This window comes from Ambystoma mexicanum, chromosome 2q, assembly GCF_040938575.1.
Source record: "Ambystoma mexicanum isolate Mex_15411 chromosome 2q, UKY_AmexF1_1, whole genome shotgun sequence".
Taxonomy (NCBI): domain Eukaryota; kingdom Metazoa; phylum Chordata; class Amphibia; order Caudata; family Ambystomatidae; genus Ambystoma; species Ambystoma mexicanum.
In genome coordinates this window covers 1,175,897,110-1,175,920,681 of record NC_090924.1, presented here as the reverse complement: position 1 = coordinate 1,175,920,681, position 23,572 = coordinate 1,175,897,110, and the positions used below count along the sequence as shown (strand labels likewise).

Below are 23,572 nucleotides of genomic sequence, written 5' to 3'. Positions count from 1 at the left end.
GGGACCACCAGGCGTGCTGTGACCCAGATATAATCAATCCTGGATTGGGTGCTGTCATGATTCCTGCCCCTCATGTCCCCAGCCCTCCAAGATGTCAGGCTGGAGCCAGGCCACTATCACCTACATGGCCCTCAAGGGCCTCTCCATCCCTCCAAAGACCCACTTGGAGTCAGACTTGGCGCTAGTGGCACCAGACTAACTCCCATAGGATAACATTGGGGATTGGACTTGTAGTGCATTGATGGGGACAAGATGGATGCCCCTACATATTTCGGTTCACAGAACTGCATGTGCAGTCTAGTCTTTTGGGTGTGGTTCAGCCCAGAGACACCTGGGATACCCAGAGACTATTTAAGCCACGCCCAGGCTGAGAAACATACTTTGTGTTCTCTGCACCTGCAGCGTGACACTCACTGTGTTTGGATCGGTCTCCAGTAGGCCTGCATTTTCTTCTGTGCTCAGCTCCTACAAGAACACCGTTAGGAACAGCCTTACCTTGCAGCGCTTCTGCCCATTGTTCATCGCTTCTTCTGTTCAGCAGGCATCTTCGGCGGTGTCATTCCCATCCCGGCACGCCGCTTCCTAAGGAAAAGGGAAAAGAACAGAAAAAAGGCATTAGTAAGCATTCAGCAAATGTTCGCTTATTTTTAAAGACTGTACAAGCTTCAAATGCTTACCTGAATCCCAGCCGCTCTCAGGGAACTCTGTCTCCGGAACTTCTCATCCATCTGCAAGAGGGAAAAGACACTCCAGGTTAGCATGGAAACATCTAGAGGCGCTGCATACCGCACGTAATCACCGCATTTCTTCTTCTTAACCGGCATCCACGCTGAAAACGTTGCAGCACCTAAAAGACACAGAAAAAGAACTCGGTTCAATACAAATATGAAAGGGTCGCATCACGCTCTCACTCACCTTCAGCGCTACTCATCTCATTAGCACGTCGCCATCCCCGGACACGGCCATCATCTAAGGAAGGAAAGGAACGAAGTTAGAGAACTGTTCAAAAGACTCATTATACTTACCTGTCAGACTCTTGCCAGTGAAGTAACTAGACAACAACGAGCCTGCATCAATCAACACGCCCCTGCGCTGAAAGCAGGACGGAGAGCACACTTTCCAAGAAAACAAGGTGAGCTGTGGATCAAAGGGAAGGGTTGGACCCCGGGGAAGAAGGGGTTCAAGCACACATAGACAATAGGGAGTTACACTCTACCAATCCTGTGTTTCAGGCCCAGTCTCCAGTCAAGTAGACTCCAGGGAAGGGTTTGAGGTCGTAAGATGTCAGAACAGGCTGAGTGACATCCCCGTGGATACCAGGTGAGCGTTACAGAACACAAAGCCTTGCATCAAAATCCATCTGGGCATCATGGAAACATCAGAAACCGACCAGTTAGCCCACATGTTGGGGCAGCTATGTTCCAAAGTACATGCAGCCAGGCAGGAGACCAACACCCTGAGGAGAGAGCTGATAGTAGCCAAAGAACGCACTGATGATTTAAGCCGGCAACTTCTCCAGTCACAAGCAGGGCATGCACCATTGCCGGGAAGCGTGCCCTCGATGCCAGCACCATCAGCCAATCCCGTTCAGATAACCCTTCCTGGGGCAGTTCCCTTGGCCCCGCCCGAACGATTTACGGGGGATCCCAAGAGGTTTGCAACGTTCATGAACTAGTGCCGCCTGCATTTCCTTTGTAGTCCAGGGGCCTTTCCGAATGACCAATCACAGGTCGCTTTTGTGCTATCCTACCTGAGTGGTAGCGCAGCAGACTGGTCTGTACCCTTTGTGGCCCAAGACGATCCTTTGCTGCATGATTTCAGGGGCTTTCAGCAGGAGATGGAAAAACTGTTTGCCCGTCGTACTCATGGGCAGGCATTAGACCACAAACTTCTGTCCCTATGCCAAGGGAATCAAGACCTATTAACATACATAGCCACGTTCAATAGACTCGTAGTTGAAGTAGAATGGCCAGTGGAGAAGAGAACCACGTTATTTCATCAGGGGTTTTGGGGGGAGCTCAAGGATGTTCTCGCACAAGTAGTGAACCCCCCGAAAGACTGCTCAGAATTCATTGACCTTGCTCTTCAACTGGATCATAGGTTGTAGGACCGAAGAGCAGATCGAACCAGACCGGACCCTCGCCCTATGTATGTGCGTTCAAAGGACAATATTGCCCGCACAATGGAAGGTTCAGGAGAACCAATGCAAATCTGGGGGGGGGGTCAGATCCCTCTTGACTAAAGCGGAAAGGGATAAAAGGAGACAGCAGCAGTTATGTCTATACTGTGGAAGGTCAGGTCATTTCCTTAGAGTGCCCTGTGAAGCCACCGAGGAGGACGGTAGGGGCCACGGACAAGGAAGGTACCATCAAGGAATCGGAAAACTCCCCAGCCCGGCAAGTGTAGGGGTCCACTTGTCGAGCGAAGAAAGTGAACTACAGACCTCCCATTTTGGTCTTGATCAATCACCAACAACCATCTTGGATGGACGCAGTAAGAGCGTACATTGACAGTGGAGCCGTTGGGAATTACATCGACCAGGATCTTGCGGCAAAGATGGGGCTTCCGTTACGCCCTAAATCAACCACCGACACTGTTACCACTGTTGACGGCACGGAAATAGCTTCTGGTCCAGTATCCCAATGCACTGCAGCTTTAACTCTTCTGTGACAGGATGGACATCAAGAATCTATCGTTTTTGACCTCATTAAGGCACCACAGTTCCGGTTGATTTTGGGAATGCCATGGTTGGTAGCTCACAATCCTCGAATCGATTGCCGAGCAAAAGAATTGGCCTTTCCCGAGACTTGTGCCCACACATGTTATCGCCAAGAGAAACAACCAATGAATACCAGAACCTCCACGCTTGCTACTGTGGCAATCGGGATCCTGCCAAGTGAATACCAGAACTTTCAAGATGTCTTTCAGAAAGAACAGGCTAATACTCTGCCACCGCATAGACCATACGATTGCCAAATCAACCTGATACTTGGCGCACAAATCCCTTGTGGGCAAATTTACGCACTCACAGAACCAGAAAACCAGCACCTGAAGGCCTATCTTGACCAATACCTGGCCAAGGGGTTCCTCCGTCCCATCAAAGTCTCCAGCAGCCAGCCCTCTATTCTTCGTACCGAAAAAGGAGGGGGACTTGAGAACGTGCATTGACTATCGCGCACTGAACCAGATTACCGTAAAAAAAAACCCTGCCACTGAATTGCTTGATCAAGTCAAAGATGTTGCGGCACCTAAAAGACACAGAAAAAGAACTCAACAAATATGAAAGGGTCGCATCGCGCATCGCGCTCTCACTCACCTTCAGCGCTACTCATCTCAGCAGCACGTCGCCATCCCCGGACGCCGGCCATCATCTAAGGAAGGAAAGGAACGAAGTGTTCAAAAGACTCATTATACTTACCTGTCGGACTCTTGCCAGTGAAGTAACTAGGCAGCAACAAGCCTGCATCAATCAACCCGCCCCTGCGCTGAAAGCAGGATGAGAGCACACTTTCCAAGAAAACAAGGTGAGCTGTGGATCAAAGGGAAGGGTTGGACCCCGGGGAACAAGGGGTTCAAGCACCCAGAGACAATAGGGAGTTACACTCTACCAATCCTGTGTTTCAGGCCCAGTCTCCAGTCGAGTAGACTCCAGGGAAGGGTTCGAGGTCGTAAGAGGTCAGAACAGGCTGAGTGACGTCCCTGTGGATACCAGGTGAGCGTTACAGGTACTGTGTAACCCCCATAGGAAGGTATGTCCCTCCCTCTCCCCTTCTAGCGTCCTCCAGGCATCCCTCAAGCTCAGTCTCTCAAACTTGTCTCTCAACTGCAGGGAGGCCACTGCTCCCCCTCGACCCTCTCTTGTGGTTCTGTCTGCCCTCCTTACCAAGCCAGGTTAAGTTCCCCCATTAAGATTATGTATCCCTTGGCAGCTTCCTCCACCTTCCGAAGAAGGTCCCCCAGGATTTGTACCTGGCCGGTGTTTGGTGCATATGCTGATACTATAGTATAGTCCTCTCCCCGTGTTCCCCCTTGACTATTATGTATCTCTCCCTGCATCCCTGATCATTTCCCGTGCCCTGAAGTCTAGGTTTTTCTTAAATGCAAGTGCCACCCCCCTGCTTTAGTGGAGCCCGATGCAATTAACACCTGCGTAAACCCTCTGTTTCAGGCGCCCTTGGTCTTGCTTCAGGAGGTGGGTTTCCTGTAGGGCTAGCACCTCTGGCTCCATTGCCTTCGTGAACCTTTCAAGTTTTTTCCTTTTGAGAGGGGTGTTGAGCCCTCTCACAGTATGTGTCATGCATTTGAACTTATGTCCCCTTCTGTGCCCTCCAATTTCCCCTTGTAACCTAGTTCCTCTCTCTCATCGGGACCCTCCCCCCCCCCCCCCCATCTCACCTCTCCCGTCCTAAGTGTACTCCGTTTTCTGCTCTTTTGTCCTATGTACTCACTCTTTTCCCCCTCCCCCGACCTCCTACTGCCTGCCCCCCATCATCCCTCCCCCTCTTCCTCCTCATTCCCCCCCAACTTTGGAATGAGCCTAACCTTCCTTCCCCCTGCCCCCTTCCCCTCTGCCTGAGGTGCATCTACCCTTTCTGGTTCCACTGTGTTTTATACTCCCTGTTCCCCTGCCCAGTATGACATCCTCAGGTCCACCACCCCCTTCCATACCTTTGTGTGGGTTTTCCGGGAGCGTCCCTATCCCTCGCTATTCCTTGTATCTCCCCCTTCCCCTCTCAGGCCCAGCCCTCTGAAGGTGGTTCTCCTTCTGCGGTGCTCCCCCGCTATGGACCATTCCCAAGGACGGGATCTAGATCTGTTCTCCAGCCGTAGGGGGTTCATCTCTCGACTGGCCCTCCTGCAATTCCACGTGGAATATGTCTGCCGCTTCCTGTGGGGAGGTGACCAGTTTCTGGGTTCCATTGTACACAAACAGCAGACCAAATGGAAAGTTCCACCTGTATTTGATGTCTCTTTTGGCCAGTTCTCTCAGATGGGGCTCATGAGTCTTCTTTTAGTCAGAGTACTGCTGGCCAGGTCCTGGAGTAATGCTATTTCTTGGCCCTTGTTTATCACCGGTTCCTGCTGCCTGGCCACCCTAAGAACCGCCTCCTTTTGTCCATACCTCGTGGAAGCTGCTAGGACGTCTCTCGGTCTGGCATTGGGGCACCTGTTGAGCCGCCCTACTCTATGGATCCGATCCAGTTCCACTGATTCAGGGTTCCCCCTGCCCCCCCAAAGAGGTCAGCAAAGATTTTTTGCGCTTGTCCTGTCTTGTTTCCAGCAGTCATTTTCTTCTTATGTTAACTCTCCTTGATCTATTCGTGAAGTCCTCGAGTTGTAACTCCAGGGGTTGTGTTGCTTTGTTCAGGCACTCAATCACCTCACTATTGTCCGTAGTCTCCTTCTCCACTTCCTGTAGGTCCCTTTCCAGGATATCAGTTTGTTCCCCTAGTTGACCCACCTCCTGTCTCATTTACCCTAGGGCTGCGTTGAGATCTGTTCTCATCAGCTGAAACTGTTCTTGGAAGGTCTTGGCCAGCGTGGTCTGGAGTAAGAGCATCTCACCTCTGAAGTCCTGTTTCGTTATCGGGGTACTGCCTTCCTCCTCCTCTGTGTGTCTCTGGTCCCTTGCTCGGTCCATTCCCCCTTTGACCTGGTCCCTTGGTTCGAGCGCCGGCCAAACGGTTGTGAGCGTGCCCGGGGTGTCTCCTGCCGGTGGGCCTCCCATCACTGTTCTGCCTTTCGTCTTGGTTGACATTGGGAGTTGTAGGGCGAGTACCGGGGGTCAAGCTCAAACTTTGAGAGTGTTGGGCTGGTATTCGAGCGAGGGTCCAGTTTCACTGGCTTACTGCACACTTTCTGTCCTCGCAGCCTCCTTCTCCACCCTTAGGCATTCCCCTTCTTCCTCTTCTCTTTGATGTTGTCTTTCTCACCTTCCGTGGCCTGTCGTCTGCTATTTCCTCATGCCAGGGGGCTCCCCTGCCTTGTCCTCTGTATTTTCTCATGTGCCCTCCGGTCCGTGGGGGTATGCGTGTTCCCTCTTGCCTGACTTGGTAGGGAAAAAATCCCCTATATGGCGTTCCCTGTCTTTTCTCCCCGGCTGTGTTGGAGGGGTGACGTCTCCCTCCCTCGCTGGGGGGGCTACCCTTGAATGGCCGCTTTTCCCGCGCCAGCCGTGGTTGCTGCCACCCCCCTCTTGGGCTCAAGGTTGGGTTTGCTGTCCTATGCGTCTGTGTGCTGCCAGGCCCGGGTCTACTTGTGCTGTTCCGTGTCTATTTGTCTTTCCACTAGTCCTTGCTGGGGGGTCCTCTTCCCACTTCCTCCTTCTGGGTTGTTCCTGCTTGCCCCTTGCCCCCTTCTTCAATTTGCCCTCGTTTTCCCTAAGTTCTTGCATGGTGATATGGGGCATTTTGGCTGTGCCCCCTCCACCATTGAAGCCTGAGTTTTCTGGCAATTGACCTTTTCTCCACCTTCTCGGGTACCCGCATCATTTCTCTCTCCTGCGCAGTATGCTCTCTGCCTTGGCCGAGCATCCCTTCTTCCAGCGGTCTGGGCCCCTCCTAGTTGGGCCTCCCATCTCCTTGTTTTACTTCCAGTCCGTCGACGCTTCTCTCATCGCCGGCACGCCTGCCCCCGCCGCGGTGCCAGCTGGGCTTGGGGCTGCAGGGCCTACGCTCTGCAAATTCCCTCTGGTGGCAAGCGTGGCATATGATGCCGGTGCTCTCTCCCGCTGCTTCGGCTGGGCTGCAGGTCCCCCTTGTCTCTGTGGTTTCTCCTCTGCCGTCGGAGGGGCAGCGCTTCTCCTGGTCCTTGGCCTGGGGTGCATAGGCTGCCGGCTTGTCCTTGTGCCTCAGTGGGGTCCGCGGATCCAACTACTGTGAGACTACCCCCTCCAGTCCTGGGGTAAGCCGCTGCTCTGCTTCTCTGTTCCGCTGCTCAATGGGGCCAACCGCAATGGTGTCCTGCTTCCCCCCCAAACCCTGCAGCCTCAGGATGTCGCTCCTCGGCTCCTTCTCTGCGCTCCCGCGGCAGGTGTATGTCCTCTCTGGGCTGGTTGCTGCCCGCGGCAGAAGGCAGCAAGTCCCCAGTTCTCTGCCGGGCCCCTTCCTGGTTTGTTCCGTGGCGTGGAGCTCTCTCTCTCTCTCTCTCTCTCTCTCTCTCTCTCTCCTTCTCTCTCTCTCTCTCTCTCTCCTTCTCTCTTCTCTCTCCTCTCTCCTCTCTCCTCTCTCCTCTCTCCTCTCTCCTCTCTCCTCTCTCCTCTCTCCTCTCTCCTCTCTCCTCTCTCCTCTCTCCTCTCTCCTCTCTCTCCTCACTCCTCACTGAGTGCTAGCCCCTCTGCTCTTCTCATTGTGGGAAGCAGGGTCTGCCGCACCGAGCCGCTGATGCTGTCCTGGCCTCCCACGCTGCCGGGTGTGCGGGTGTGTCCCGTTTGGGAAGTTGAGTTGCCTTCCCACTTGTTCCTCTGTGCTGCGGGGGACCTCTGCTGCAATCTCCCACCGCCTGTAGCCGTTGGGGGTGGCGGAAGCCGCCTTTAGCCATACTGGGGTAGAGGAGCAGCCGTCGGCACGTCTATTCTGTGTCGGAAGCGATTTTTTTCAATCATTCTCAAATTTATTTGATTGAGCTCAGCAAACATTTGATAAAAATTATCATGGAAAACGCCCATTGCCGCTATGTGTTCATACATTTTTGTCAGGCTGAAAATACCTGTGTTTATGGCCGCAAGTGTGATCTCATATGACGGGATATTGGGATTTTTAAATCCAAAGGAGGGTCTGGGGGTTTGTCTGATGTACGACTCCTCTGTAGACACTGTTGAATTAAGCACTTGCGTTGTGGGCCTCGGGATAAATATCGGTTACACCGACAAATTTGTATCATTTGGTGCATTTGTAACTATGCTATTCACATTGACAATATCCATTTTTGTTTCAGGTACCACAATGTTATGGTTCTGTGTTCCATTGCTTCCCATGGTCATAGAGGAGACTCCCCCCGTCAGTCGTGGGAGCCCTATAGGGCAAATATCCACTACTCGTATACGAATCTCCTGCATGACCTGTATTTCGATTTAAGATGTCACATTCAATGTTCTCTTCCTTATGGACTCTGAGTGGTTCCATGTGATAATACCCGTGACAAAAATGTCGGCATGCAAGAATGGCACAGTTTTTTTGTGGCAACATTATCACATGGAACCTGCGGGGGACACCCCTGCAACCCTGACATTTTTTTAAATGGAGCAGGGGCACACCAGCAACCCCTGCTCCCATTTAACCCATATATTGTCCCGACAAATAATGTTGCCTATGGAGACATTATTTATGGGGATAGTATTACCTGATACCATCTGAGTCTTGCACAACCTGCTGCACAAGAACGTTACTTTGTGCGTGTGTCATTTGCATTCTTTACTTCAATACATTGTTCATTAACTCTGTACAGTTTTTCATGTGTCAGCATATATCTGCCATTATCAGTTGTCCCTGAACCCTCTGACTGTACCCTAAGTGCTGTTTCAGCCAGATTAGAAATGGAACGTTTAGGAAGAACAGTACTGGTCGCTGCCTGTGAATACAAATCTCAGTCTATCCATGCTTTCTCTTGCATGAACAAAAAGTTGTACAACAAGTAAATGAACTGGTATCGCACTCTGGTTCTCATGATTTGTTGCACCTGTAGATGTTGAATTGTGTGGTCTTATCAGTGATTGACAATTTTGGGAGTTATACGCCAAAATTTCTTCATCCGAAACATGCATACCTGTCTTGGGGTTAGAGGCAGCAAGAAACTCACCATTGTTCTCTTTCTCGCCAGATTGTAAGGTGATTGGCGTCTTTACAAAGTTTCCAGTCAGGGACCACATTTGCACTTAAATCCGCCCGACCGATTTCGAGCACACCGTTCCTTTGGATTTGTTCATTGCTCTTGGTGTTTTCAAACGTGATCGATTTCGAAATGCGGAGTGAGAGTCAAGGGCATGGATACTGCTTTCACCTCATCAGTTACCTCTTTGGGCATATGTGATAGCAGAGTATACATTGCACTCTGTAACACAATGTGATGTGAAACAACACATTTTCGGGACATTTCCAAAATGCAAAAACGAAAGCACTATCAGAGTGGATACAGTTATCGAAATCTCAAGTACCTTGGCAGTGGCAATTGCGAGGGGCTGCTCTGCTGCACAGCTGAACAGTCACCGCTCGCAGGAACCACTCTTCCAGGAATCGCGCGCGCAGTAGGCGTGCCGACACAAACCTTTATGAAATTCTGGGAGAAGAGGGAGGAGCCATTTCCTAAAAGTAAAATATAGTAATTATAAGTCTATATAAGTCTGTATACATATACAGGGGAGTTCAAATACATTCTGTAACAGTGTCCTTTCAAAGTCCTACCAAATGCTTGTGGTATCCACGAGGAAGCTCACAGCCACAAACGTTTATGGAATTCTGGGAGAAGAGAGACAAGCCCTTTCCAAATGCTTGCGGTATTGACAAGTATAGTAGTCCTTTCAATAATCACGAGGAGTCTCCAGACGAAGAGTCACCACTCACAGGAACCACTCTTCCAGGAAACACTCCTCCAACCCATCGTCGTCTTCTATGGTTCCCCGTATCAGGAGGGTAAGAAGTTGGATGCGGTGGGCCAATTCATCATTTATACCGTGCTTTCAACCGTCAAAGCCTCCAATGCCCTTGACATCCTGTTGCGCTACGATAGGGAGCTCTGGTGTAAGTTTAGGCCAATATTGTACTTCTTGCCGGACGATGAGAAGGCCAAAGCCCTGGCTCCGTTCAAGGAGGGCGAGGTGACCTCATACTATGCAATCATGGTGGCACTGGACATAACAGACTCCAGCTTCCGCCAGGTGGGCAATGGGGTGACCATCCGGCACCAATGTTGGCTGAAAGCCATGACTTTAGGGCGGATGTACAGTCCAACCGGACATGTCCTTTAATGGGGACAATTTGTTTGGCAAGGCGTTAGACGAGACGCTCCAAGCAGTGAAAACGAATATGGAGACCGCATGCTCCCTGGGGACATTGCAGCAAAGGAGGATGTCGTCCTTTAATTTCTCACAAAGGGAAGTCCAGCGGGTGCTCCAAGAGATATGCTACCCCCCATTGTCAGCCCTTCTGGTTAACGACCAAGGAAGCCTACAGAGGCCGCTCACAGGCCTACGGCAGTGGAGGCCAGCGTCGCCATCACCTGCAAGCTAGAGCGCAGACGCCCAAGCAGACCTGAACCTGGTGGCAGCACATCTATGCCTCAAGGGCATCCACGTCTAACCTTATCTGGACAATTAGGTCATCCGCTCCTGCCTGCCCTCATGCACTGGCAAACCAACACAGCGGAGACCATACTCCATCTGGCTTGGATTCTACCTCAATTAGCTGAAGTCCTGCTTGGAGCCATTGCAGAGCGCTTCGTTCCTGGGTAAAGCAACATGGTTGCATGCCTGGCTACCCCATTGGAGGAGAGGGAGATCACCATCCTGAGGAAGGAGCTGCGCAGCTGCGCCTGTTAGCGCAATCCACAACAGTATGAGCCATCAAGTCGCTGCATCCGCCTTGTTCCCTTTTACAGGCACCAGGTGAGGCCTTTTCAAGAGTTTCTAGACGCACAGTGGCTGCAGGTCACAGGCACTTGGACGGACAAGATTACCCTCACCCAGGAGTTTTGCTAAGCTCTTCAAGGGTGGGGGAGTGTGCCCGAATCGCGCTCAGGCAGCTCCATTTCAAAACCCACCATACCAGGCAACAAACACGACAGATGCCTGCCTGGAAGAATGGTGGGGGGAGGAGGGCACACCAGACTGTCACACGTCAGAGGCCTCTGGCGCCTGGAGGAAAAAGGCCTCCACATAAACGTCCTGGAGCTCCAGGCAGTCTTCTGGGCCCTCAAATCATTCCAACCTGCACTGCGGGGAAGGTGGTGGGGATCATCACAGACAACAACAACACCATGTTTTACATCCGGAAGCAGAGCAGGACGCGCTCACCCGTGCACTGCCTGGAAGGCCAGTCCCTGTGCCATACTTCAGGACATGTTCCTTGTCCCCTTTCACCTGGCGGGCACCAAGAACACCATTGTGGACTCTCTCAGCGGGGAGCTGCTGTGCTTCCACGAGTGGGAACTTCATCAGGCTCAAGCATTCCCCATCTTCCGCGCAAGTGGGGGTCAACCACAGATCCACCTCAATGTGGATCTGTGGTTCGGTAGCCAACTCCAAGTGTCAGAGGTTCGCCAGCAGGTTTCCTCAGCTGAGGAGCCTTGGGAATGCGTGGACAGGCTCTCCCTGTACGCCTTCCCTCCAATTCCACACCTGCTATGTTTTCCACCAGTGTAGGCTCCTGCTCCGGCTTGGGAGCTCAATATTGTTTTGACTAAGCTCATGCGGGCCCCATTTGAACCGATGCATCAGGCCCCACTGACATTTCTCTCGTGCAAGACCGCTTTCCTAGTGGTCATTACCTCAGCCATGCAGTTGATGGAGATCCAGGCCCTCTCTTGCAAGCAGCCTTACTTGTCCTTCCACGCTACGAGGGTGGTGCTGAGTGTAAAGACTGGAGGGGGTGTCTGTACTCCTGCTCTCTATATGGCAGAGGAGAGGCACAGAGGACCCCAGACAAGATTCTCTATTATTGGTAATGTAGTCGAGCAATCAAGGCCTAGCTTCTCAGGTGGTGATGCAGGCTGGTTCTTAAGTACAGTGTAGTCCCCAAGCCCCCACAAAGGAATGGCCACACACTGTATTAGTTAAAACACAGTCTGTATATAATTAAGGTTTTAAAACACAGTATTTATATAATTAAGGTTCAAGGTTATACACACAATCACAATAACTCACTTTGTGCTCAGTAAATCTACAATGGCAGTGCGGACAAGCACGTCCGTGAATCAAAAGTCTTCGGCAAAGGAGTGTTGCGGCTCCGGTCGTAGATGGCACAGCGTCAATTGGTCCGCTCTTCTGGGCAACACGGCTTCGACGGGCCTCCAGCGGTTATGCAAACCTGCGAACCCTGGTCGGCGGAGCTTATCTTCGTTCTCCTTGGCGGTCACCGTCTCCGGTCGCGATCCTGTCGAGGGTCTGACTTCCAAGGAGCTTCGGCGAAGGTTAGCAGTGCTTGATGGTCCCTCAGAGCACATGTAGAGGGCTCCTAACCAGGTCCTCTCTTGGATCAGTCTCAACGACTCGGCGGCTTTCAGATTTCGGCAAAGGGAGACAGCAGTCAACCTTCTTCTTCAGGCTCGGCTTCGAGATCAAGCGTCAATTTCAACTTCAGCTTCTGAACGATTTCTAGCACTGAGAGGCCCCCAGATATACTAGTTGATCTCTCATTCATTCTGCTGGGTCACACTCATGCAACCAATCACTCAGGACATTCAGCAGTCAGTCAGCCAATCAGGCATACAGTGCATGCATTTAGGCCATTCTCCTCCCTCTCAGACACTTACAACAAGGAATGTGTGTTGGGACAAGTACCCAGCCATTCAACACTACACACTACATTCATACCAGTTTCGGGCAGGGCTGTCTCAGTCATTGTGTCAAACACCAGATACCAGACATCCACAACAAGAAGTGCATATTGGTCACACACTCCATTCACCCAGGTCCCACCCACAGGGTGCACCCACAACATAGTCACTGGGAAGGCTCCAGCCAGTCTGGCCTGGACTTCACAACAACACCATAAATGGAGCTTCCACCCAACAGCCAGTCAGGGAGAAGGGACAGAGTCGGGGCTTCCCAGGACTTTGGGAAAACAAGGTAACCGGCAATAGAAAGCAAGAGGCCACAAGGGCCATCTTGTTTCCTATCAGAAATCAACTGATTCCAATGGCAGGGTCCGGGTATCCTAAAATGGAGAATACTCGAGCACCTGTCAAATTCAGCATGGAGATGCAACCAGCCCATACCCTGATCTGTGGGCCACACACACAGGTGCCCAAAAACATACACCAGGGCCACAGGGTTGTACCCCCACCCATGGGTGCCATAAGGGTATCCCATGGGTCTGTACACCAAACCAAAAACAGGAAGAGCTGCAGTCCCACATGGAATGCTGGGCAGAAAACAATACAGAACACAAAGGCCCTGTCCCTCCAATGCATTTCCAGCATCACACTGAGGCCCCACCCCACCTTTATGCTGAAGGTTCCTTCTAAATTTCATCTCAACAAGCCTTTGGTTCTGCCCTTCTTCTTTCAGAGCCCTTCTACGCCTGCTGAAAGGGCGTGGCATTCACTGGGCATTGCTCGTGCCTTGAAGTTTTATTTGGCACTCTCAAAGGATTTTCAGAAGACGTCTCGACTCTGTGGATTTTGGCCTAATCGGGCATGGGAAGGCCATGTCTAAGGCTTCCATTTCCATGTGGCACTCCGGCTGTATCATGCACTGTCATTGTCAGTCCAACAGACAGCTTCCAGGCTGGCTGAGAGGCCATTCCACCAAAGCCATAGCAGCGACAACAGCGTTTCTCTCTGGTGTTTTTCCCTGCTCGAGATTTGCAGGGCTGCTATGGGGAGGCCCACCCACACCTGCACAAGATTCTACTGCGTCAACAGGGATTCCAGGGAGGTGTCTGGGGTTGGCCAAGCGGTGCTACGCAACCTGTTGAGGAGAGTGTGATTCAGTGGTAAGTTATTGCTTATGTTGAGCCTTGCTACCTCCCGTGGTTGTGTATATGTACTGCTGTGTAATCGTATTCATGAGCATGTGAATCTATGCCAGACCCATGCTGGAGAAGGAACAAGCTACTTACCTGTAACTCCTGTTTCTAGCATGGGTCTGGCATAGATTCACATGTGAACCCTCCCTGCCTCCCTTTCCCTATGTGGCTCTTCTTGGTTCATGCTGCCACTTTACATGCTCTACCTAATCTGAAGATGGTCACCAAGGGTGGAGGCTACGGAGACGATTGTCATTGGCTGGGGACAGCATGACCCAAAGGACAGTGATTGGTTATTGAGGCGATAAGCACTTTTTAAAGCCAAACTGCTTTCTTTTTTTACCGAGGATTCCCAGCCTGACGACAGGGAATATTCATGAGCATGTGGATCCCATGCCACACCCATGCTGGAGAACAGGAGTTACGGGTAAGTAACTTGTTCCGCACTTCATGTTTCACTGGGATGATTATGGTGATCCTAGTGATGATTCTCACCCTTCTAGATATTTGGACTCCCACTGGGACAAGTATGATATGCCCAGTAATGAGTCTCACTCTTCTGATTAATTTGTCTCTCACTGGGACGAGTATGATTGGCCCAGTAGTGAATATCACTCACCTGGTTACTTCACGTCTTACTGAGATGAGTATCATTTCTGTCTCTGCCGGTCCCTCATTCCATCATGGGACGGGCACCCTGGCACCTTCAAGAAGCGCCCCTGCTGCCACCCCCTAGCTGTACTGTATTCTGCAGTCCCTGCAATGATGGCTGCTGCCTTTCCGGAGCCTGCAGCATGCTCCCAAACTGCCTGAGTCACAGAGGATTCCAATTGGCCAGCGCCCGCATAATCACTGACGATGCGACCCAACCGGGAGGCACAGCCGGCCTTAAGGCAAGGCCGAAGTTAAGGCCTTTCATTTTTGTCTCAGCCGGTACCGGCCGTGGACCGCCTAAGCTTACCCTGCCTCGCCAGAGATCCCAGCAGTACTTCCAGCTAACTACTGCTGGTAAGAGTCGCTAATGTGCTGACCCCCCTACTTGTTGCTCATTGCCTAACCCGGGGGTTATCTAAAGCCCTGTACCTGTTCTACGCAGCAACGAGTGCCTCTGGCTGACTTTTCTATCCAGCTGCTACCTGCGCTCTGTAACCGACCCTACCCGAGTACCCAGAGGCTTCCCACGGTTTGTCTGTCAAACCCTCTTCTTTCGCACATTACCTCATTACGTTTCCTCCGAGTTTGACCCACACTACCATCAGCTGCTCTCCACCACCTATCCAACACTATCCAAGCTGCAATATGGATACTATCTGTATCGTTAGCAGTCAGGCGCATTTGATCACTTTGCGAATCCTGCCTCATGTCGAACTTGCATAGCCTCACCCGTACTGCAACCCTCTTCACGTCGGATTCAACATTTGCACCACGAAGTGTGCCTTGACCAGCCCGTGCACATTTCTGTTTTTCTTCACAAACTATCTAAAGTGACCGGACTCTTACCAAATCTTCTCCCTGCATCTATTCCCTCCACCAAACTGCCACATGCTCTCATTTCTTTTTTTTATATATATATATATATATATATATATATATATATATATATATATATATATATATATATATATATATATATATATATATATCCAACTGCAGCCTACTGTAATGAGTGGAGAAGCCCCTCTTATCTGTACCTCGTCTCTCATCTTTGTCACATATTTGCTACATGTAGACCAACACCTACATATCTGATGTATGCTGTATGGCTGTATGCAGTACGCTGTACACTACCTTAACTTGAGGAAAAGACCCCAAGCTGTATGTATGCCCTTACCACGCCCCTTTTATGGTATCCGGTAATATTATCCCCACCAAAAATATTGCTGTATATATGGTCGTCGGGAACGACCATAGGCGATATTTTTAGTGGGGATAATATTTAGGGTTATTGGGAGCCGGGTGTGCGGGGGTGTCCCCCGCAGGTTCCATGGCTTAATAGCGGCGTAAAAAATATGGCAATATTTTTGCGGGGATATTAACACATGGAACCCCTTTTATGCAATCTGATGTAGCTCCCCATAATAAGAAGTGCAGATTTTCCAGTCTGTATATCCCTACCTTCTATGTCTTTGTATGCAACCTGATGTAGCTCCCCATAATAAGAGTAGCTTTTGTATATCCTTATCTACCATGTAACATGTATGCACTTTCTGTAACTAGCGCCTAGATACCTCAGGGTTTTGTGCGTTGAAATAAATTCGAAAAAAATAAAAGTATGAGTATAGTACCCATTATACCCATTATACTCGCTACCCTCCACGGGTCTCCCCCTCTTCCCATTACCTTTTGTGATCTTGGGACAGTGTCACTGGTTCGGTAGTCCATCTCACAGCGAAGACCTGGGTCTAGGCTCTCTGGTTGACACTCTAAGAATCTCCTGGAGCGACATGTTGAAGTTCGTTTTTCCACTGCTGCCCATTTCTGAAACTGAAGGAAGCGAAGAATCGTTTGGTGGTGTTTATGGTGGCCAGCCAAGTTCTGGTTCTCTGGCCTGGGAAGTCTCTGTCTGCCCGCCAATTTTTCAGCCCGAAATCCTGAACCTCTTTCATGAGAACAATGGACAAGTGTGGCACCCCCCCACAATCGATGAGCTTGGTGGCCTGTTTCTTGAGATCATGTTGTTGGCTCACCCAGACTTCTCAGGGGGCAATCTTTGCATTTTACAGGCGGCGCATAAACCATCTACACAAGCCTAATATATCCTATGTGGAGGAAAGGGAACTCTGGACTAGAAGTATGTCAGTCACTACTGTGACTAACTTTGTATTACTCTTACGTCCCGCCCTTTTCCCCCCATACTTATGGGAGATATCCAAGCACTGGAAACTATTACTGGCTGGATGGATAAACGCTCCCCATTTAAAAATATTTCTGAGAACTGCAAATGGCCTAATATAGGAGCAAATGGCTCTGTTTCTGGCACTGGTGCCTGGACAATGTCCCTCTTTCATAGTCTGTAGACAATGTTCTTTCTTTCATATAGAACTTAGCTGCCAAGGGAATTCAGTTATATTCCTATTGGACTTACCGGTCTGTCATTGGAGTATATTTGAGTTCTGATTCTAGTTCTTTCACATTGACTAACCCAGTGGTAAAACACCATTTTGACGGCTCCTCCATCTGTACCCGCCCATTAAGGCTTTTCATACAAAATAGGATCTTAATCTAATTCTGAATGCTTAATGCCACAAAACCTTTGAGCTCATGGCCGCCATTGATCTTAAATTACTTTCTTGGGGGATGGCTTTTCTAGTCGCCATTACCTCGGTGAGAAGGTATAACAAATTGCAGGCGCCAAAGAACAACTGATATCCTTCCATAAAGACAAGGTAATTCTTCTCACATATTCTCCTTTCTTGCCAAAAGTGGTAATAGATTTTCATATTAACCAGACCATTGTCTTACCAGTATTCTTTCCTAAACCTTTATCTGATGTGGTAAAGATCCTTCATAATTTGGATGTGAGGGGAGCACTTAAGTTCTACCTGGATAGGACAAATGACTTTAGGACTTCTTCAAGTCTATTTGTGACATTCAGAAATTGAAAGAAAGAACTTCTGGCTTCTAAAGCTACCATTTCAAGTTGGATAGTTTCATCACGGAAGCTCATATAATTCAAGGTCTACCGGCACCCATACATCTTCATGCTCATCTGGTCCACAGGAAGGCAGTCTCAATCTTAGTTCTAGAGCTGATGCTGGTCAGGCAGTTCTCAAACATTTTTAAACGGGGAGCGTGTATCCATCAAGCCAGTAATAGTTTTCCAATGCTTGTATATCTCCCATAAGTATGGAGGAAAGGGGCGGGACGTAAGGGTAAGAAAAAGTTAATCACTGTAGTGACTAACCTACTTCTAGTCCAGAGTTCCCTTTCCTCCATATGCCCATCCCACCGTCCACTCAAAAACATATCCTTTAATTGCTAAATTGTCTACTGACATTGGTGATCGAAAAAGGGCCTGAAGAGCGTGGCACGAGGCAGGGCTCAGGAAGGGTGGGCTAAAGCCTTACATGTGCTGGCCCTCTGGTAAAAATAAAAAAGGGACATCATTTTTTGGTGGACCTAATATTCGATAAGTATGAAGGAAAGGGGAAAGGAGACTCTGGAGTAAGTTAAGTCACTACGGTGCAGAACGTCTTTCATTTTCTAGAATGTTTCTGGTATATTTAAATGCTTTTGGGGAATTATTATTGTGGATATATGTATGGGCCCTCTGCTGCGAAGCTCTTACCTGTTATTGTTTTGGGCATTTCTCAAAATATACAGGTAAGATGCAAATAAGAGTCAATATCCAGGGTACTGTATGATTTATAAATAAAACATATTCACATAGCTGATTCCATTGATTGATACTAACAAGCAAATCATTTAATATTTTCCTTTATGACTTCTTTATTACCACGATTGCAAATGCCACTTTCTTTTTTTTGTTTTTGTTTAGAGTACTGCTACAAAACCTCACATAATTGTGTTGGGAGCTGCTACAGTAAGTATTGTTGTTATTTTTTTTAAACCTTTGAGTGTTGCTACAAATTAACTGCAGAGTTTTATGAACAAATTGTGGACCGAGTTTGGCCGACTATCGAGCATCAGTTATTCCCATGATGAGGGGTCTTAACTAAGAACTAGTGATTGCTGTTGGTTGAAAACCTTTAAACTAGTAATAGATTCTGGAGCTCATATCTCAGTAAAACAAAAAGGAACACTGACTGTTTTGTTGGAATTTGTGTTCAGAGCTGGCCATATCCAGAATGTCTCATAGTGCCTTACAAGGTTTTAAAGGTGGGAAGTGAAACTGAAGTTACCAAATACTTTCAGGATTGACTAGGAACATTAGGATAGACAAGTGGTAGTAGGGGAGGTGGAAGGCCAGAGTTGTGTGTGCGGAAACCAGTATTTCTTGAGGCTCTTTCTGAAAGTGGTAATCGAGGGTGCAGTGCAGATGTGAAGCGGTTGTATGTTCCAGGCCCTGGGTGCCCACTGGGTAAATGTTTTGTTTTGTGTGTATGTTAGTTTGCAGAGTGGAATATGTACGAGAATGCTGTCGTGCTTGTCTGGAACCGTGAACATGTGTCGATGATGGCTTTGTAATGAAGGTTAGATGGAGTTTTGTCGTGGATGGCTTTGCAAGCCATGCTGAGTCCTTTGAAGCTAATACTCAGGGATGTGGGGAGCCAGTGGGGCTGTGCAAGAGCGGGGCTATGTGTGAATGTTTGGGTAGGTGGAAGAGGAGTTCGGCTGCTGCATTTTGTATGGCTTGCTGAGGGGAAAGAGTGCTATTGCGGAGGCCAGTTTGTAGAGCATTCCTGTAGTCCAGCTTGGATAGAATCAGTTCTTGGGCTTCAGTGTGGAAGTCATCAGGAGAAAGGATGTGTCTGATCTTTCGTAGAAGGTGTAGTTGTAGGTTGCATTCTTAAATATATCTCTGTGTACAACAGGCATGCCATCTTTGGAATTCAAAAGTATTGGAAGCAATAATGCCTTTTTGCAAATAATTAATTTTAAATGTGTGCAGGATTGTTTTTTAATTGTAAAGATTGATGCATTTTGAAGACATTTCTTTATCAATTTCCAGTTATTCTCTTGCAAACACTTCTCATTAAGGCTCTTCAGATTAATATGAATGTGTTACTATTGGTGAGAATGTGCCTTTCTTGTGCCAATTCCCCTCAAGCTGAGACCCCCAGCACTTGCTAGTCTCCTGGGATTTTTCACTTTACTCTCCTGAGTGAGTGAGACTTTTTACCACTCATTCATTTGTGTTGCTCTGAGATGGGAACTCTATTTTTCTGCTACTATGATTCTTTTTACTTTTAATGGAGTTGTGTGTTCCTTCTGCCATTCAAGGTGGGGGGTGGGTCCTCTTGGAGTTTTGCCTTTGGCGGCATCCCTTTGTGAAGCCTGCCAATGCTGCAATGTGTCTGCTGAGGCAGGAAGTGAGGGAGGAGCCCAAAACGTCTCTGGATTTTGTCTTGGAGGACAGCCACACTGCTGTGTGATTGACAGCTAGGCTGCTAAAGAATTGCATTAAAGGCGAGGTCTTTTGCAAGGAAGGCAGTCGACCACTGGACAAAGGAACCGAAGAAGAAACTGGAAGAGAAGCTGCACCCTCCTGGACCGTTGGTTTGCCCGGTGAAGCCCTGCTGCAGTGCTGAAGCTTCATATTTCGAATTGACTAGAGAAGCCCAGAAAGGACGACTTCTTCCCTTGGCTTGGTGGGACCATATGACTCCAAGACGAACTTGACTAAAACCCCTCTCCCTGCTGGCTGTACTACTTCGCTGCTGCTGGAACCGAGTGCCAGGGGTCCGGAATACCAGAATCCAGTGCATCGCCTTTAAGACTCCAAGACTCCCTCGAAGCAGGACTAACCAAGCCTGAGCGACCGCAACAGAGTGCTGGACCCCAGAAGCAAGGAAAGTCCACAAGGTGTCTAAGAACCGCTGTGGTGCTATTTGCGAGTAGCTGAAACCGCAAAGTGCCGCTGATCTGAATTGTGCCCTTTGCTGCCGCCGACCTTAAAACCATAGTGCATGAGTCCCCAGATGTCCTCTCTTACTCCTACGTCCCGCCCCCTTTCCTCCATACTTGTGGGACATCTCTCCGTCCTGTGAGACGGGACCGGAGCACTTTGTAAAAAGCATCCACATTTTTCCAAAAATGTGTCCTTCATCTCTTTCCTGCGCGGGGCCCGGCACGCAGCCGTAACCCCGCCCACCTTGGCTCCGCCCCGCGCATCCCCCCCTCAGTCCTTTTCTCCGCTCGATCGGGGCCGGACGCACTTGCATCTTCGGAAGATTTTCATCCCTGTTTTCCTCTGTGGCTCTCGCTAGCGTTCGTCTTAGTCTGTCTATGTCTTTTAAATTGGACTTTCCAGACGGCTCTTCGTGTCATCGTCGCTTCGCGAGGGCGGATCCCCATCCTCTTTGTTTAGAGTGTTTGGGTCCGGAACACCGCTGGGACTCCTGTTTTTACTGTGACTCCCTTTCGGTCCGGGCTCTTCAACGTCGGTTGGAACGGTGGGACGAGGTGTTCCGATGCGCTCCTCCATCTCATTTTCAGGCGTGTTTACCGAACGGATGTTCGAGGCCCCTGGCGATAAGGCTATTACCGGGCCTAGGCCCGAGGTCCCTCGTACAGAGGCTAAGGCTACCAGCAGTTCTGAGGGGCCGGGCAGGGCCCTGTCTGTGAAAGCGGTTTCTCACCGTTCCCGCTCTTGTGGTGATACCAGATCTGTTGAGGGGGCAAAGAAGCAAGGTTCTTCTTTTACCGGCAGTGCCGAGGTCCTTCCTTCGAAGGCTCAGTTGGTGGTTGGTATGTCGCAGAAACATTCCAGGCCTCATAGTACCGGCTCTGCCGAGGTTCCTTATGTTAAGGCTAAAATTAAGACCCCTGATCCATCGACGGGGACCCCTGCCTCACCTCCTCACATGCCGCAGTTCCCCTCAGATGAAGACAAAATGGTGGCCGTTCCCGCCACGGGGGCCATTTAGGGTACTACCCCTACAACTACGCCATCGGCCTCTGGTGTAGGGTTCTGTCCCTTGGGTGAACATAAGGTCACTTGTGCGTATCCTTACCAGCCCGTTTATGATTGGAACACCCGGGTGCCTCTTCCGCACAATGTTTCGTTGCCTGCAGGGGCGGCCCCTTTGATTTATGTGGCTACGTCGGCGGAAGGCCCGGTGTGGCACCCTTCTCCGTTACGTCCCTGGAATTGCCCACCTCATGAGAGGCCTCCTCAGGTTCTGAAGCAATCTCCTGAGGACGCTTTTTTCGGTAAATTTCAAGCGCTTATGCGCACCGACCCCATGAGGGAGTATTTCAAAGGGCTTTTTAAGGAAATTTGTCCACCAGCGCCTCCGGCTCCACCCGTTCCTCTGGTGGTTCCGCCGACGCCTCCTTTGCCCGTGGTGCCTGCCCCTGCTCTTCCGCCTTTGCAACCGTTGTCCCCAGTGGACAAGGCAGTGCCTGACACGGTTCAGCAGGATCCTGACCTGTCAGATGACCCTCAAGGCGAGCAGGACAACGAGGATCTTCCCCGCTCTGTTAGAGCTTTTCATGACCGGCTGCTGGACATGATGAATTTCTTAGATGTCCCGGTTCCCGAGGCACCTGCTCCACACGAGGGCGTGCTTTCTGGGGCGTTCACCCTGTCTCCTATGGAGCGTACCGGCCTTTTCCTGTAGAAGGATGTTTTGGCTGAGGTCCGAAGAGTCTGGGAGAAGCCACACTCGGGAATTTTCGTCAATAAAAAGATTGACGCGAGGTACAGGCTGCACTCTTCGGAGGAAGTGGCCTTTCGTCTTGTCCACCTCCCTCCTCCACAGTGGTGGCTGCGGCCACGTTGCAGTCCAGACCTGCAGCATCCTTTTCCGCGACGGCTACTCAGGACTTGGGAAAGGAGGACAAGCTCCTGGACTCCCTAGGGAGGAAAAGCTTTGCCAATTTCGGCTTTGCAGCTCAGGCAGGCCAATGCCGAATTGATTTTGGCGGGAGCTAACATGCGGATGTGGAAAGGTCTGTCGGAGTTTGAGGAGCATATTCCGGTCGAGAAGTTGGAAGATTTCAGAGGTGGCCTTTCCGATGCCAGGGTCTTGGCCCAGGATCTCCTGGAGGCTGTGGCTCATCATGTAGACACCTCGGCTCAGGGCATGATGCTCTGGGTTGATACCTCGAGGCAAGCGTGGTTGCATGCCACCAAGTTTTCGAAGGAGGTGCAAGACAAGGTTTTGGACCTTCCATTCGATGGTAAGGAGCTTTTTCATCCTTCTACTGATGTAGAGCTCACCAAAACCAAGGATAGCACTCAGACGGCTAAATCATTGTCTGTTCTGGTTAAAGCTCCTTTCAAACCTCAGAGACCGTTATCACAGAGTCGACCTTCTTCTGGTTTCAGGGGCTTCCTCGACCGCAAATCGCGCAGAGTGGACACTCCTGCGGGAAATAACCGCCGTAGATAACAGCATACGTGGTATTTCTCCCGCTCCTCAGCCTCCTCATCAGGTTCAGGTGGCACCGCCACCGATAAACCTGCCAAATGAGGTTTTCCGTGCTTGCACGAGACCCCGGTGGGAGGACGCATCGCGACTCATTGGGAGGCATGGCAGACCATCACAGAAGACAGATGGGTCTTGTCAGTCGCTCGGGCGGGCTTCCGCTTACCTTTACCTTCTACCCCACCCCTCAAACCTCCTTTTCAGCTGTCGGCTCACCCTCCCTCAAGGCCGAGGTTCAGAAACTTCTGCTCCTCAGAGCTGTGGAACCCGTTCCCCTTGTGGAGCGAGGGGAGGGCTTCTACTCCCGGCTGTTTACAGTGCCCAAACTCAACCAGGCTGGCCTGCGCACCATCCTAGACCTTTCCCAGTTCAATCTTTCCTTACCCCAAGAGAAATTCAAGATGATCACGCCCGGCCAGATTCGCTCCTCGTTGCAGGCGTGCGATTGGCTCAGCGTGGTGGAACTTCAGGATGCGTACATGCATATCCTGATTTGGGCTCCACACAGGAGGTACCTCCGTTTCTCTTTGGGAGAGGAGCACTTCCAGTTTTGGGTGCTTCCTTTTGGCCTCAGTTCGGCGCTGCGTGTCTTCACGAAGGTGATGTCGGTGATTGCGGCCTATCTTCGTCTTCAGGTTATCCATGTGTATCCTTATTTGGACAATTGGCTTCTACTCAGCCCTTGTCCGCTGGCGGCAGCGGGCATCCTCCAGTCTCTCCTTCAGCTCCTGTTCCATCTTGGGCTGTCGGTGAACTGGCGGAAATCCTCCATGACGGTCTCTCAGTAACTGATTTTTCTGGGTTTTCGTTGGAACACGATCGACTGCAGAGTATACC

General features: G+C 50.2%; 1 protein-coding gene across 3 annotated transcripts in view; it reads left to right on the top strand.

Annotated features, from left to right (window-relative positions):
• CASD1 (CAS1 domain containing 1) overlaps positions 1–23,572 on the top strand; it is an 895,825-nt gene that overhangs the window by 265,115 nt on the left and 607,138 nt on the right. For all 3 annotated transcript variants that reach the window (XM_069648572.1, XM_069648573.1, XM_069648574.1), the window contains one exon: positions 18,178–18,222. In XM_069648572.1, coding sequence (XP_069504673.1) covers positions 18,178–18,222 — 45 coding nt within the window. The remainder of the gene's footprint in view (positions 1–18,177; positions 18,223–23,572) is intronic.